The 15,977-nt window shown below is 42.1% G+C and overlaps 5 protein-coding genes across 5 annotated transcripts, besides 1 other annotated feature; 2 read left to right on the forward strand and 3 right to left on the reverse strand.

Annotated features, from left to right (window-relative positions):
* Positions 1–524: 524 nt before the first annotated feature.
* Positions 525–4,352, forward strand: BEWA_002150 (hypothetical protein; the record flags this gene model as incomplete). The annotated part of the gene is made up of 3 exons (XM_004830417.1): positions 525–3,521; positions 3,842–4,006; positions 4,041–4,352. 3 exons carry the CDS (start codon positions 525–527, stop codon positions 4,350–4,352), a joined length of 3,474 nt encoding a protein of 1,157 aa, XP_004830474.1.
* Position 4,353: 1 nt separating this feature from the next.
* BEWA_002160 (hypothetical protein) lies at positions 4,354–5,407 on the reverse strand (the record flags this gene model as incomplete). The annotated part of the gene is made up of 2 exons (XM_004830418.1): positions 4,354–4,818; positions 5,405–5,407. The coding sequence occupies 2 exons, from the start codon at positions 5,405–5,407 to the stop codon at positions 4,354–4,356; spliced, it is 468 nt and encodes a 155-aa protein (XP_004830475.1).
* Positions 5,408–5,565: 158 nt separating this feature from the next.
* BEWA_002170 (hypothetical protein) lies at positions 5,566–6,315 on the reverse strand (the record flags this gene model as incomplete). Its single annotated transcript, XM_004830419.1, has 1 exon — positions 5,566–6,315. One exon carries the CDS (start codon positions 6,313–6,315, stop codon positions 5,566–5,568), a length of 750 nt encoding a protein of 249 aa, XP_004830476.1.
* A 128-nt stretch (positions 6,316–6,443) lies between these two features.
* BEWA_002180 (hypothetical protein) lies at positions 6,444–8,975 on the reverse strand (the record flags this gene model as incomplete). Its single annotated transcript, XM_004830420.1, has 1 exon — positions 6,444–8,975. The coding sequence occupies one exon, from the start codon at positions 8,973–8,975 to the stop codon at positions 6,444–6,446; it is 2,532 nt and encodes an 843-aa protein (XP_004830477.1).
* A 957-nt stretch (positions 8,976–9,932) lies between these two features.
* BEWA_002190 (transcription elongation factor S-II, putative) lies at positions 9,933–15,922 on the forward strand (the record flags this gene model as incomplete). The annotated part of the gene is made up of 3 exons (XM_004830421.1): positions 9,933–10,041; positions 11,982–12,207; positions 15,339–15,922. Exons 1-3 carry the CDS (start codon positions 9,967–9,969, stop codon positions 15,920–15,922), a joined length of 885 nt encoding a protein of 294 aa, XP_004830478.1. The 5' UTR covers positions 9,933–9,966.
* Positions 11,721–11,781: a microsatellite.
* Positions 15,923–15,977: the final 55 nt, after the last annotated feature.

Genomic DNA, 15,977 nt, shown 5'->3' on the forward strand with positions numbered 1-15,977 from the left:
ATCGCTGCTATACAGCAAAATGGGATGCTTTAAACCCACTAAGGCTCCTTTATATGCCTACCACTTCCATGTTCTTCTTCATGCTCTCCGCATCTCCATTCCTTTTTACGCTGGAGATTTTCGTCCCATTAAAAAAATATGGCACTTATATAGACCCTACCAGCACTAATGCACAGATAAATGACGATTTTTAGGAGGCAAGAGTTGACATTCTTCATCAGTGTTTGCTCGTTCTTCAAGACAGCGAGTTAAACAAGGTAAGTGCGATGATAAAATTGTCATTAGAGAATTTATGGCTCACAAGGGAAACATGCGATATGGATAGATGGTAACCATAAGAAGCTGGAAATGCTGCTGGAATGTCTTCCATACTGCCAGACAATGAGTTAGTTGTGAGGGAGGATGAATGAATGTCTGTCTATGGATGAGGAGTAGCTAAGGTACTAGTCTGCTCCCTTGGGTCGCATTGAGATACTCATGGATCTCAGAGTTTTGAAAGAGCATATTCTCTTTGGATATGGAGGATGAGTGGAAGGGATACACTCACGTTAAACCTAGATATAAACGGAAAATGTGATGGGATATGCAAGTGTGGTCTTGACAGATCAAACGGCATGAATACCAAAAAAGCAACAGATATTCGTGGTGTTACTAACTTTACTGAATATACTCATCGTCTTCAAAATGGAACCTTTACGCTAAACGGAGACCTAGGTGGTGGACATAAGATAAGAGTGGGAGGAATAATAAGAAGCTCCATAGAAAATGTTACGGAGGTCTCAGTTTACTACTGGAACGGCAATGACAGCATACCCATTCTGCTTGGAATTACCAAGGTTAGTGATACACCAGAATATTACTCTTACTGGGGAAATGGTGGAGGACTAGGTAACTGGAATAACAGACTTACTTCTGATAAGTCACTTGAATACCTACTTGATGATCAAAATTGCCGAAGGAACCATGCCATCCCTTTCAACATAACAAGTTCTCAATCTGGTGATCTTCCCCAAAATTCGAACTGTATAAAGGATTATAGAAGGATAGATCCTACACGATCACTTAATCCACCGGGTAGTAACTATATTTCTAAAGCATATATGACTACTGGCCTCCACGGTAGTACCCTCAGCACAATGATATCTAGAGTTACATATAACAATCAGCCCACTGATATCCCTCATATTAGTGACCCGATTGATGTAATAACACTCTACTCTTATCCAGGTAGTGATAGTGTGCCACTTATGATTGAATTTAAACCAAATGTTGGAGATTCTAAGTGGTTTTATAGCACAAACCTCGACGAAAAGAACTGGATGGAACATGGTGATGGTAGTAGATTTTATGATGAAGGTACTACTCCACTACCTGCCCTTTCGGCAAAACTTGACGAAGTGTTATGCAAACAACATAACAATGTGACCCTAAATCTCACCAAAAGTAATTCTAGGAATCTTGCTGAGAAGGCCAGTAGTGGAAAGGATAACAAGTACTGTTGTGACGAACATAAAAAGGATAGTGGCAGAATCTCTGTTACTGAGGGAAATATCAAAGTAAACGGTGTTAGTAAGACCACTTCATACTACAAACATTCTCTTGTCCCTGGAACACCGGTAGCTGGTATATATTACAAGGATAGCGGTTCTTCTGATAGGAAGAAGATAACGTTTTCAGGAGTATTCTTCCCTATAGGTGGTGTAAGAAGCGTTTATACCTTCTACTGTGGCAAAGATGATCCGCTTCTCATTTATGTTGACTCACCTACAAATGGTGCAGCAAGAGGTTGGTATAAAAAAGATTCTGATGGAACTCCTTGGAAGTGGATTGGTGGTATTCATAGCATAACAGAATCTCACTTGAAGAGTGTGCTTAGCTGCGATAACTGGAGAAAGCTTAGGATAGTACTAAGACAAGCTGGTTGTAGTGGACTGCCAGATTGTCTTGAGAGTTCTAAACTTGATGAGCAACTAGAACAAGAAATGCAAGAAGAAGAAAAGATAGCGGGAGCAGAACGAGAGAAGGAAATAGCTAAAGTCCCTTCTGCTGAACTTGAAGGACCTGATGGTAATAATGGTGGAGGTGGTGAAGGCGCTCTACCTAAAGGAGCTGATGCTAAATCTCCAGATGGTTCTAAAGAAACTAGTGTTGTTAAGGATGCTGTTGGTAAACCTAGAGATATTCAACATGAATCTCCTGGTAATGAAGATGCTAAAACTACTAAAGGTTCTCAAAGTGTACAGAATGGTCCTGCTTCTGATGGACTTAGAGGACCTAATGTTCCTCCTATTACTCCTGGTCAAGGACCTCCTGGTCCACCTAGTGAAAAGGGCAGAGCTGAAGAGGTCACTATTAAACTTGACAGTAGACATTCTTACGACCGTAACCTTAATAGTGGAGAGACGATATATATTGCTCCTTACACTGGAACTCATATTAAAGGATACGATGCTTACGAGCATACTTATGACGGAAAATTTATTGTTAGAGATCTTACCGTGGGAGGTAAGAAGCAGATATTTTTGCCAGGAGTCACATCTGCGCAGGATCTCAAGAAAGTTGTAGTATATTTTTTCGTTTGTGGTAGTAGCAGTATACCTCTTCTAGTCTACGTTGGTACTGGTAAAAAGGATCACAAATGGTACGAAAATAGAGGACAGGATATATGGATTGATATCTCTGATAGTTTGAAAAATAAACCTCCAAGTGAAGCTCTTATTTACACCCTTAGGACTACTCTAAAGGGAATCAAACAGACTTTAGGAGTTTCCTGCGAGAGAAAAACAAAAAAACTAGTGATTCAAGATTATAGCAATGACCTTCCAGATTCAACTATACATAGATTACAAAATAATAATGTTGTACGTCCACATATCAGTACCACCATTCCTCCACTTAGTATGCCTAGAGCAAATCAGAGAGTCACACAGAATCTCCACGATATTAATGATGTTATCGCTATACCTGGTGGAACTGATGATCTATCTGTCTCATATACGGAACAAGCTGCTACTAGTAATATTCAATCCGGAGGTGGTGAAACTGGTGAAAGAGACTCTGCTACCGGTTCCGCTGAAGTTGGACCTGCTTCTCCATTTCCTGGTGCTCTTAGTTCTTCTGGACCTGGAGGACTTACTCCTGGTGGAGGTAGAGGAGCTGATCAAGGTGCTGACAGCACTGGTGATCCTGCTGAGGAAGCTACTTCCCCTGGACCTCAAACTACTACTACTACTACTGAAGATACTGAAGATCCACTTGTTGCCTCTGATGCTCTTCCTGATGGACTAACTGCTGGCCCTGGTCCTGTTCCACCTAGAGGACCTCAAGGAGCTGGTGGAGATCCTTCTGCTGAATCCTCACCTCCTCATACTCCTCCTGGACCTGAAGCTCTTGGTGCTGAATCTGTTGGTATTACCGCTATTCTCACTGGTGCTGGCACATATGGTGGCCCTCTTGCCGGAGCCGGTGGTCTTACTGGACTTTGTTGGTGGGCATTTAAACGTTCTAGAGGAGACCCTTGGGTTAGACACGATATCCTATAGAGTTTTTAAAGAATGTATCATGTTGAGTATACATAGACTCTCCTGTGAACTTCTCTCTAGTAAGCATTCATTCATCCATACTGATCATTCTGCTCACACCAGTTGAGGGGTGGGAGTAGGAAACTACTTTATACTATTACGAAAACTTGTCTATACACCTAGTTACGATCCCTCTGGATATTCAACTTCAGGAAACTCATAACTTCTCTCCATCTACCACTGATCTCACCTTGGTTACAAGGGACATTCTCTCACCAATATACACATCCCCTTTATACAACTCATACACCATTTTTTAGTCAAATCTTCTGAGGGTATATGTGCGGACGATCGACAAGGAGCTGATCGAGGTATCGCCATCTCTGCAGGTCCCAAAGAGTTTGGATCAGTTTGAGTTGATTTTGCGGGACCTCAAGATCAATCGCAAGGTGCGGTCTCAAAATTCTAGCACAATTCTCATAAAGGTAAGCTGCTGCTTAGCGCAACATGCATGCTCAGTTTGTAAAGAATGAAATGGAGAACATCCTCCCTCCTGGGAGCAAAAACATTGGTCTATCAAATACAGGTACATGTGTAAAACTTGAGGACTATCTAACTAAATTCAAAAATGTAACATTGCCGCTAGTCTTCCATGTCGGTGCCATTTCTACATCGCAGGCCCATGGCACAATCAACGACGTTGAAGAGATAATTTCCATCTCACCTCACGGCCTTACAGCTGCTCACTGTTGTGCAAAGATTTGCAATGAACTAGTTGTACTATACTGTATCTTTTACTATTACAAGGGTCTTTTATTGACAATGGCATAGCCTATCCGAACAATTTTGTCTTGATGCCGGAGAAGAATCGCACCAAAAAGTTATCTGTAAGGAACCATAATCCGGTCCTGGCTCTCTTTACTTTCTTCTCTGGTTCCTGGGAGGGCTCACGTCCCCTCTTGCGGGAGCTTGGCTTATCCTCTGGACGGTGCTCATGGGCTGCAGCAGCCAAACGAGCAGACTCTGCGGCTTGCTTCTGTGCCTTGGGGATCCTTCCACGTCTGCCACTTCTTGGAGACTCTTGAACCCTAGCGGATCTAGGACGCAGGTCGAGATCGGGAACTAGAGGGTCCGCATGCCTGCCAGGACCAGTTGCGATTTTATGACCAGAATCGTCATACAAGGCACGAGTGAGTTCGTTGTCGTACAGCCGACGAGCCGAACCCCTGCCACGGGCAGATCCACGCTCTGAAATGGAGGAACGACGAGATGAACTCAATGATACTTCGCGGCGCTTCTGCATGTTGGTGTAATGTGTAATGAATGGAGCGTAGCGAAATGAAGAATGCAAACTACTAGCGGAGCATGATGCTGTCAGCCAGAGGCAATCCGAGCAACCATCAGGAAGAGTATCCTACGTCAGTAGACACGAATGCTAGGTCCAAATAATGAGGAATATGGACAAGCAGGGACTGGAGCGCGCGGAAGAATAAGAGATTTTAGCACCAATTCATCAAAGAATAACATATTCTCCTCCTCCTCTACCGCCATTCCGAGCTGTCTAGCACAGGCTGTCCCCCTTTATCACTTGTGCATGGGCTCAATCTCCACTCTTCTTCCACACACCATTCCGTAAAGAGGAACAACGATTGGATAGGTCAATGAATGACGCTTTAACCGTGCAGGTTGATCAGCGCATTCTCTTCTCCACCCACTCGGAGCTCTAGAGGCTCCAGTGACCATCCTTGTCCCATTCTGTCGCTTGCAAAGTTCCTCCTAGGTCCTGTCGATGTTCTCTGTGCTCACTAGGTTCGCATCCATCCGCTAGAGGCGTCTCTAGAGACGCCCCTTGCTGCACTCGTCTCATGTAGCGTCAAACTTACCATTTCAGGACAAAAACTTGAGGCACAGATCACTTAGTCCAGCCACAATTAAAACTGAATAAACACACACATAGACACTTAAAGTAAATGCTGCCTCGCACTATGATGCCCGTGTGGCCACACGTAGGCTCCCGGAGTCGTAGTAGGTTTTCTGTGCATTCTCATGACACACGTTGTAATTCGCAACTTACCTCGACTTTGCGGTTCCTAAAGCACAAGACTGCCGGGAATGAAGAGACTTTTGTTTCCGGAGCCAAGTTGCATCTAAAAGTCCAGCAGGTTACTGCACTCGACTCCACACTGTCGGTTACTTTGCCGTCTGTGGGTTCACCCCGACTCTGATCCTTGGCATCGTGCCCACGTTTGTCCCCTGAGCCGCATATTTCCTCCTCGTGGACCTTTGCTATGCCCTGGTCTCCGTCCTCTTTATGGCTCTGCTCAGCTGGTTCACCTCCAGAGCTGACCCTCTGCTCGATAACCTCAAGCAGTGATGGGTCCACAAAGTCGTCAAATACTGCAAGATATAGCGGTGTATCTTCCTCCATTGTGTCTATTAAAATCGCCAGCTCCTCAGCATTTACCCTTTGGATGCTGTCGTTCGAGCATATCTTCTTGAACTTTTCAGTTAGTTTACCACGCTCCTTGAGGAATGAATGGTCGTAGTTGTAAGTGTTCTCGACACTCTTGAAAGCCACCAGAGCATCCAGCGTGTTGTCATAGCCGTACCTTTTCATCTCCTCCGAAATGATCTTTTCGTCGGAATAGTCGGTTAGTTTGCCGATTATTATCTTCTCCAGGATTCGCAACATGGACTCCTTAGTCAGAGATTCTGGAGCGTCGAATCCAGGACACTGAGGGTAACCACCGTCCAGTACGGTGTTGTACATTTGGTTTATTCCTACGTTGTACATTGATACCTGGTCGTCCTACATGGTATAATGAGTGTATAAAGGTTAAAAGGTGGAGGGGTTGTGGATGAATAAATTGAGTATCACTATGGATGGTAATAAAGAAGATCCCGAGGGGAGTCCATAGACTCCTAAATCTGTCTAACCCAAGGGTCTCCCTTATAGCGATTATAAAGTTTCCATCCTCCAAAAAATGTTGCACCAGCTCCGGTGAGAGTACCAGAGGATGCTCCAAATATTGATCCTATACCAAGGAGAGCAGGAACTTCAGTAAAAGCAGAATGTTCAGGTCTTTCAGCATCTTCAGGAGCAGTAGTTTCAGAAGGAGGCTGACCACCTTCATATTTATGAGTAGTAGTAGTAAGAGGAAGATGAGTAGATTCTCCAGTAGGTTGACTATTAGTAGCAGCTTCATCAGGAAGAAGAGCTTCTTCAGGAGTACGAGCAGTAGATACCCCAGAGGCAGAAGCTCCAGGAGATGGATCACCATCTGGTGCTTGAGGAGATTTAGAAGTAAATCCTCCATGAGTATGAGCAGGTTTAAGTAGAGTAGCAGCTGTTTCAACAACTCTAGCCACTAGTCCTCCGAGACCAGAACCGAACAAATCCCATGACGGACTACTGTTACTTATTGTACTAGTAGCCTGAGTTCTTCCACCAGAGCCTCCTCCAGGTCCACTACCACCTTGATTACCAACAGGAGCAGTATCAGGATGAAGAGAAGATTTACCATCTTGACCAAGACCAGATTCAACTTTAGAGTCTACTATAGCTTCACCTTTAGGATTAGGAACTTGGTCAAATGAGTTATCAGGTAAGACAGTGATATGTTGAGTTCTAAGAGATTCACCATAATTTGGTGCTTGAAGAGGTTTACCATCACTACCACTAGGTGAGCCAGCTTTACTACCTCTAGCATCAGTTTTAGATCCCTCTCGATCCTTTGCACCATATTTACCAGTTTCGGCAGCTTCATTAGTGGCATCAGTAAGATTAGCATATTCGGACAGTTCTGAAGTAATTTTACCATTTTCAACACTAACATCTTTAACAGTACCGCCATCTCCACCATTATTACCATCAGGTCCTTTATCACCCTTAGGTCCAGGAAGAGTAATAGCACCTTGAGGTGAGAGTTGAGTAGTCTTTTGTTCATCTTCACTAGATTCATCACTACCTAGAAGATCTTCATCCTCAGCTTCTTGATCTCCAGAAGCGCCTTCTTCATTACGTGCTGGTGATTCGGAACAGTCTTTCAAATCACTACAACTACGTTCGTGTAGCACTTTTTTGAGCTTTTTCCAATATTTACATTCTAGGTTGTTAAAATTTTTAGGTTCTAGACCCTTTAGTTTTCCATTGCTTTTCTTCCATGATTTATCATCATTGTTTTTTTCTTTTCTATACCATGTGGTTATTGGAGGAAGTGCTTCATCCGCTTGAACATAAATTAGGACTGGCTTATTATCACTGCAATAAAAAACATAAACGTCTACTGGTCCTTGAGCAGGCAATCGTAGTGTAGTAGATTGTACACGTTTCCTGTCCTGTTTAGACCGATCGCCATTGAGGTAGAACTTAATACCACCTAGTTTCAATCCATCATCAGAAATGGAATGTTTATAAGCTTTAAGGGAGCTTTGGCTCTGATGTTGTGTACAATTAACTGGTACAGGAGTAACGGAGACCTTTCCACCTTTCTTTTGATGTTCCTCACAACAGTAGTTTCCATCACTGGCATATTGATCAGAATTGCTCTTGGTAAGATCCATAGTGACTGCATTATGATGTTCACAGGCAAGTCCATCTAACTTTTTGGTAAGAGCTTCAGTAGGTTTACCATCTGGGCCATATAATCTGTGTCCACCATCGCCAGTTTCTCCCCAGTTGGTACCACTATCGTCTTCACTATAATACCACTTAGAACCTCCATTACCTGGCGATTTTAGTTCAACTGCAATGGGTACATTATCATTAACAGGTGAGGAGTATAGTCTGATTCCATGAAGTGTATCGGGAGGAATAGTTACATTAAGCTTTTGTTTATCATATTCTAGTCGAGACAATTTTGTGCCAGAACCAGTAATTTTATATTCAGTGACCTTGTAATTGCTTCCATTAAGTTGAGGTGTAGACGGAACATGTTCTATACCTTTACCTTTTGAAGCGGAAGAGTCGAATTTTAGCTCTTTAAGGGGATCTTTAATATCGAATGGTACGACATTATTTATGGAAGCATTACAGTCGTCAAGTCTGGTTTGTAAGGGTGCTTCTCCGGAATATCCGTGGTACTTCCAAATCCTGTTATTACCTTGCGTTTCTTCATTATAATCTTTGTCATTATAATAGTATTCTGTATTCTCCACATCACTCCTTACCACCTCAATAAGAAGAGGTCTGCCTTTCTTATCCTCATCTCCGTCCCAATAGTAGACAGAGACTTTCTTAACACCTGAAATATCATCACCTCCACCTAGCTTTTCACCACCATCTAAAGTTCCCTTGAGAGTAAATTGCTCTTTGCCAGAATGTACATAAGAGACAAAACCCCTGACAGATTCTGGACTAGTATCCTTACTAGCAGTTATGTTACCTTTATTACTACAGATACATGGTCCTTGACATTTGCTTCCTATATTCAGTGTTAATTCTCCAGCACTCATCCTCCATCATTCTTGGCTCTATCTTAAACCTCTTTCAAGACTCTGAGATCCATGAGTAGTCTCAATGCGACCAAAGGGAGCATATCTTCCGTACTGAGCATTCATTCATCCTCCCTCACAAGTAGCTCACTGTTTGGCAGTATGGAGCCATATCCTGTCATTGTGGACTCCCATCTTCTACAAGATGTATAGCCTCCTTAGGTACACCAAAATCACCATTAAACCCATTCATCTCTGCACCTAGTAGACATCCAAAACTTACATGAGAAAACTTTTCTATAGCCTTCTTCAGCTCGACTGAATCTACATTAAACTCATTGAGCACTTGTTCCTGTGAGTTTTTCAGTAACTTGTTGAAATGCTCTTGCGATAAAATGGACTTTATAACGTCTCTAGACAATGAGTCGCTCGGACCCTTGACACTGTTTATTGCCCTAAATGTCCTCGTTAGTGTGTATAACGGAGAGATGGTCACGTATGCTCTCTCTCCATATGGACTGCCAAAGTCTGACCTATTCAGGCCAGTTTGGCTGCAGCTCCCTGGGTCCATATGAAGCATCCGCGACTTGTACATGTACGAGACGCGATATAAAAACGTACGATGAGAAATCTGAAAAGAGCAAAAAGACAACTTTGGCGTTTTTTTGCAAAATGGGCAGCAGTTGGTAGATGCTATTGATTCTGCTCCTTCTGCCGAACCTGAGCCAACTATAACCGTCCTGGCCGCTTGATAGGACGAAAATTCCCCCCAAAAGGCCCAGAATGGTCAAGAACTCCGTCCCGAACGTCTCCAGAACGGATTCCATCGTCATTGTCACCTAAGCACAACACCAGGGGATTAAATTCGTCATAATTTCCTCAACTTGTACTTTGCAACCGGTGGTACACAAAAACTGGCGAATACGGGCCCTTGGCTTCCCCATGGGAGGCGCGGCGCCTCCCAGTCGCTTTTATGAAGGGCAAAGTGATGATTTAGAGGACGAGAGAGAAAATGTCCCGACTGGAGGAGATTAAAGGGAAGATTGAGGAGCTCCTCAAGAAGGAACAGGAAGAACTGACCAACGAGGTGAGCTTAATGCGTGAATTTTCAGCCAGGGCATTCTCTAGAGGGAATGAATAGCGTAGCTAGACGGAGTTGACAGACAGGAGCAGTTTGGGAGCCCAGAGGCCCATAGGAGCCATTCTAGGTGCCCATCCATTGGTGAATGAAAACTCTAGACTTGGTGTGTTATGGCAACTTCGTTTCCTTGGCATATCGGCGACTGTGTATGAGATTGCAGGAATGAAGTTGAGCTATGGCGAGTTTGGTCTAGCCGACGAGATGAACAGTGTAGCTACAGGGGTGTCCATAATGGCAGAGTATGTTCATACGGTTAGACGGTGAACTAGTTGTGAGAGAGGATGAATGTATGGTTGTCTAGGGAGTAGTTAAGATACTAGTCTGCTCCCTTTGGTCGCATTGAGATACTCATGGATCTCAGAGTTTTGAAAGAGCATACTCTCTGAACATGGAGGATGAGTGGTGGAGTAGGGACTTTCTCTGATAACGCTAGTAATGGCGGACCAAGATGGAGTAATCATAGATCTGAAAAACAAACCACCTCATGACTATTCTACCGGAGGTAAGCAGATTACTGTCACAAGAACTTCTGACCCTACTCGATACTTCTGCAGGTATACTCATCAGGATGATTCTGGTGGACATCAACCATTCCAGCTTTCAAAAATATGGGATGATCAGCAAAATGATGTTTTAAATGGACATGGTCTACATCAGGAATCTCAAGATAAAAAGGCGACCTCAGTTGCAGCATATTACTGGAAGCATGAGAATGGTACTCAGACACCTACCAGGGCTATTTTGGTAGGAGTTACCATTGCTGGATCAGGTGGAACCAAATATTATGCCAGGAGTGAGAAAGGTAACAAAGATTGGCATGAACATGATCAACTCTCAACAAATGGTGATAAACTTGAGAAAGTATTGGATGACCTGGTTTGCCAGCATTACAATGCAGTCACCCTAGATCTTTCATACGGTGTATCCAAAAAAGAAGAACAGTACTGTTGTAATACTCATAAGAGTAGAATTACTGTTACTAGCGAGAAAATTTATTGTCAAACACATTCTGGCAAAAGCATTCTTACATACTACAAACATGAGATTAATTCTGGCGGGAATTATCGATTTGCAGGCATTAAGTATTACTCAAGTGGCGATACTAACAGTGAAAAGGATAGAAAGCGTATAAAACTAACTGGATATGGCTTTCCTCTTCCCAACGTAAAAGCTGTCTACGCTTTCTACTGTCTTGAGAATAGAAATGGACCTGCACTGATATACGTTGACGGTGGAGGTATAGCTACTAGTTGGTACCATAAGCCGGATAGTAGTAGTCATAATAATGGAGATGAACAATGGACACCAGTTACAAGTCTCAACGGCATAACACCGAAAGATTTTAGTACTCTAAACCACCAACAGTGGAGTGATCTTAAAAAGGGACTCAAAGAACATGGTGCTAACTTGGAAGACTGTAAAGATACTGTTAAACAAAAAGAGGAAGAACTAGGGCAACAACGTTCTGAAAATGAAGTAAAAAGACAAGGACAAGAATCCCAAAATGAAGATGAAAAGGCTGAAAGAAAAGCTGGACCTGATGTACTTACTGGCGATACTGGACTTCAAGGACCTTCTGGATCTGTTGGTAATGATAATGATGGTGTTGATGGTGGAGCTTCTCATACTGATGCTGCTGCTACTACTTCTACTAATGACAACTCTTCTACTACTGCTACTATCACTCTGTTACAAAACTCTTGAATTCAAAAAGCATTTATCAACGATACATACCTACGAAATGTCACCACTACGGATACAAAAACTCATTACTATGGCAATCTCAAACGTCCTTTGATCTGTAAACTCGTTCAGAAGCTATTCCAATCTATGCTCTATTTTTTTCACATTCTTCAGTAAAATATTTCCTTCATGTAAACATGTAGATCTCGACAATCGATGGATATTTAAGCGAATTAGAGCGTGTAACTATAGATCGTGAGACTCTCCAGAGCACAAAGATTGGTGTTGTTCTCACCAAGTTGTCAAAGAAAGTTGAAAATGTCTCAAAAGACACATTTGATAGAGTAAATGGACTAATTAAGAATTGGAAAGAAGCACTAAAATCCACAGGCAGCACACCATCAAAGAGACAAAAAACTGAACACACTGGTAAGTTTCATCTGTCAACGTATAATATAAAACCTTGCGTGGTATTTTGTTAAATCTCCACAGAAGATCTTGTCTATGTGAGGAATTACTGCAAATGTTGGATAAAAATTACTACTAATATGCATTTCATCTGCAAAATTGATGTAAGAATAAAAATTTTCCTGAGGAATTACGAGTAGTTATACATTTAAAGCACTCAATATCTGCTGCTATTGAATTAGCTAGCTAATAGCTGGGTGATGATATTGATCGCTCTCGTTAATTCTATTCAGACCAGACCTTAAGAAATACTTAACGATGAATTTGAGTACGCTGATATTATCGGCATCAATTTTGTTCATTACCGGCCAGACGAAAAGCTTGAGAGATGGTGTAAAGACTTCTATAAACCTAGATCTGTCAAGGGATCTACCGTATGAAGTAGATGTGGAAATAATTGAGGACATACCCAATAGTTTCTGTTACCTCATAAAGGAAGAGTTTTACGCAAACTACAAAATTGGCCGGGTAATTAATGATGATGAACTCATTCTTGAAGACGATGAGGGCAATATTGAGAGAAGAGTATTGTTTGTTTATTGTGTCGACCACTCAGAGTATATTGAGGTCATAGATATCTATAATTCCGACGGGGGCACTGCAATGGATATGGAAGAGTTTGTAAAGAGACCCGGTAGCTCATCATACAAAAGTATAATCAGGAAACCCATAGAACTCGATATAATGATGGAAGAAGACACAGAATTACTGGGGATGGATGATACCCATGAACACGTCACAAGATACTTTGTAAAGGATGACATGAGATTTGATTTTGTAATCGGTCAAGTCAAGTACGGTGAATGTATCATTAATGATACCGTGGAGGGAATCCTAAACAGGAAGGTAGTATTTGATGAAAGTATTTCTCCTCACATTCTAAAAATCTCCTCTTACACTAGGGACGGAAAATCAATAGATGCAAAGTATGAGTATGTTGGAGGTGAAGATGGATTTAAGTTTATAGACCAAGACATATCCACATGAATATTAAATGTGCTTGGAATCTCTCAATGACAGCCATTTGCATGCACTTGTCTGCGGAGGCGTGGAAGAAGTACAGCACCTCCAAAAGGCGTACAGAAGAGTTTTGCCAAGTGAAACACATATTGCATACCATAACTTTGTCTTAAACCCCTCAGGTTCTTCCCTATTTGTTCTCTCGTGTAGTGCATGCACGATAGGAATCTAGACAAGTACTGGCGCGTCACAGTGGAATGTTCCGGAAATAAAGGAACTTGCACATTTCACACATCAACTTAAAGAATTGGGAAATATGAGTACTACTGATCTATTGTTGGTACTCTATATGTTACGTCTTTGCTACTGCGGAGACGATGATCAAATCTCAATTAGTAAACGTTCAACATGCTCGAAACCGGAAGATAGGTTAATTCTTGATCTTGATACCATAAATCCATCAGCCAAAGATGTATATGAGTACCACTATGATGGTAATCACCTCTTTTTGGTTTATCCACAATGCAACGTATCTGTGACGATCGTCCATTCCGGGTCTCTTGTTTGGGCTTCAAAACCTGGAGAGACTTTGCTCTACTGCAAACTTTATCTTAAAAACTGTCTACCGAATTTCGCCGTTATAACAGTCATGACAGCGTCTATTAAAAGTTCAGTTGCTCTTGAAAGGGTTTCCAGTAGGTGGATACGCTATAGAGGGTCCTACAAGGAACAATTAGAGGCTCTAAAGGTGCGTGTAGAGAAAAAGGAGGACTTTTCCATAAACTTAAAAGACAGCAAAGATACTGACAATTGTACCATCTTTGAAGCAAAGACGCTGGGACTACCAACCAGACACTTTTATCCCAAACAAGGCTATCATGCCACCGAGGTAATGGACAATGAGGTGTCCATATGGCAAGCCTCTGAATGTATAGATGAGAGATGTTTATCCTGTGAGATTTACTTGGAAGATTCTATACCGTCGTTAATGCTGATGATTGTCAAAAGGCTATGTGGAAAAGAGTCTCTATATTTTGAGAAGCTGGATGGAAAATGGAGGGAGACTACGGAACAAGAGTTTGTCCAAAAACGTCTCAAACTGGGCGAATCATCTCCGTTTTTTCGCGGTCACTCGTCTGGCGTGGCAAAGCGTGTTCCAGTGGCAGCTAGTAGCAAGTCTGGTAGATGGATATCTACCTTGAAGAACAAGATTATAAACGCTTTTAAACCACCCTTGCCTAGCCCCAAAGCTGTTTCATCCGGGTCTTCTGTTGCCAGCACTTTAAGCATCTCAAGTGATGATGAAGATGGATGGGAATATGCCAGTGTACAAGAGGAAGGACAGGAACATGCTGACAAGGTTGGACGGGTCATAGACTTGGAGGTTCCAAACGATGCAGTTTACACGTCATTGGACTGCTTTTTTGACAATGTCCCAATTAAACAGGTGGTTCCAAATGAGCATGCGAACATTATCATGGTGGTAATTGGGCAGTGCGTACTCTGGACTCCTAATGGTGAAGAAAAGCTTGGATGCGTAAAGATCTATTTGAAGGACGGCAAACCGAAAATCATACTGGTTGTTTTCCAACGGTCAGAAGGTACATTTAGAACGTATTACAAGTTAAAAAGGAACAAATGGAAAGAATCGAGGAAGAATTATGGCAAAAAGATTCAACTCCTCAAGGTATTTTCAGCCCACAATGGTGATGCTGTTATAAGGCTGGATGAGAGGGAAAAAACTACGGAATATGGCACTTATGAACTACCGTTCATGGGCTATAATATTCGCTCATATTATCCAAATCCAGGATACGAAATTGTAAAGGTCATTGATGGTGAAGATGTTGTGTGGGAGGTTGATCTATTCAGGAATAATAAATGTTTGTCATGCAACATCTACCTCATGAATGGAGTATCACGCCTCCTCAGTATGGGAGTTTTGGGATTTCCAAAGCCAACCTATAGTTATTGGGAAAAGAAAGAGGGTAAATGGGTTCAAATATCACCAGATGAATATGCTGATAAGAAGGAACTCTTGAAAAGGGAATATTCACAGATTTAGAACTTTGCATCCAGCATTTGCACTATTCCTCACCAGACTTGAAATTCGCATACACATTGATTTGCAGATTCGTCATCACCGAGGGAACCTCCAGTTTCAGCTGAAACGCCATATAGCGGTGCTCTTTACAACGATGAAATGCGTAACAAGGCTCTTCGGTACCTCTTCAAGTCGTTTGTTTCTGGTCATTCGTGTAATCCCGACATTGCCGTTCTGAACAAGCTCGTCTATGATATTGAGGGGGAATTATATACACACTATATAACCCGGTTGAATGCACAAAAGGAATATAATTTGCAGCTAAAATCCATAGGGTTTAATCTGAAGGATCCAAATAACAAGAGTTTTAACGACAGAATATACAAGGGAGAGATTAACTCTCTAGATCTTGTCACCATGAAGTCGATTGATATGGCCAGCGACGAAAAAAAATTACAGAGAAACAACATTTTACAAGAATCGCTACAAGCGTGCCAATCCGATTGGGCTGTAAAAAACATTTTCCTCAATAACAAGTCAAAGGGGCAATTCCGTTGCTTCAAATGCAAATCATCCGATACTGTATACCACCAAATGCAAACAAGATCGAGTGATGAACCCATGACAACGTTTGTAACATGTCTAAAATGCCAAAATCGCTGGAAGTTTTAATTGGTAAAGTAACTAAATGATGTCTATATGGAATATTAAAAATCACCAAGCTTTA

Source organism: Theileria equi, chromosome 3, assembly GCF_000342415.1.
Source record: "Theileria equi strain WA chromosome 3, complete sequence".
Lineage (NCBI taxonomy): Eukaryota > Apicomplexa > Aconoidasida > Piroplasmida > Theileriidae > Theileria > Theileria equi.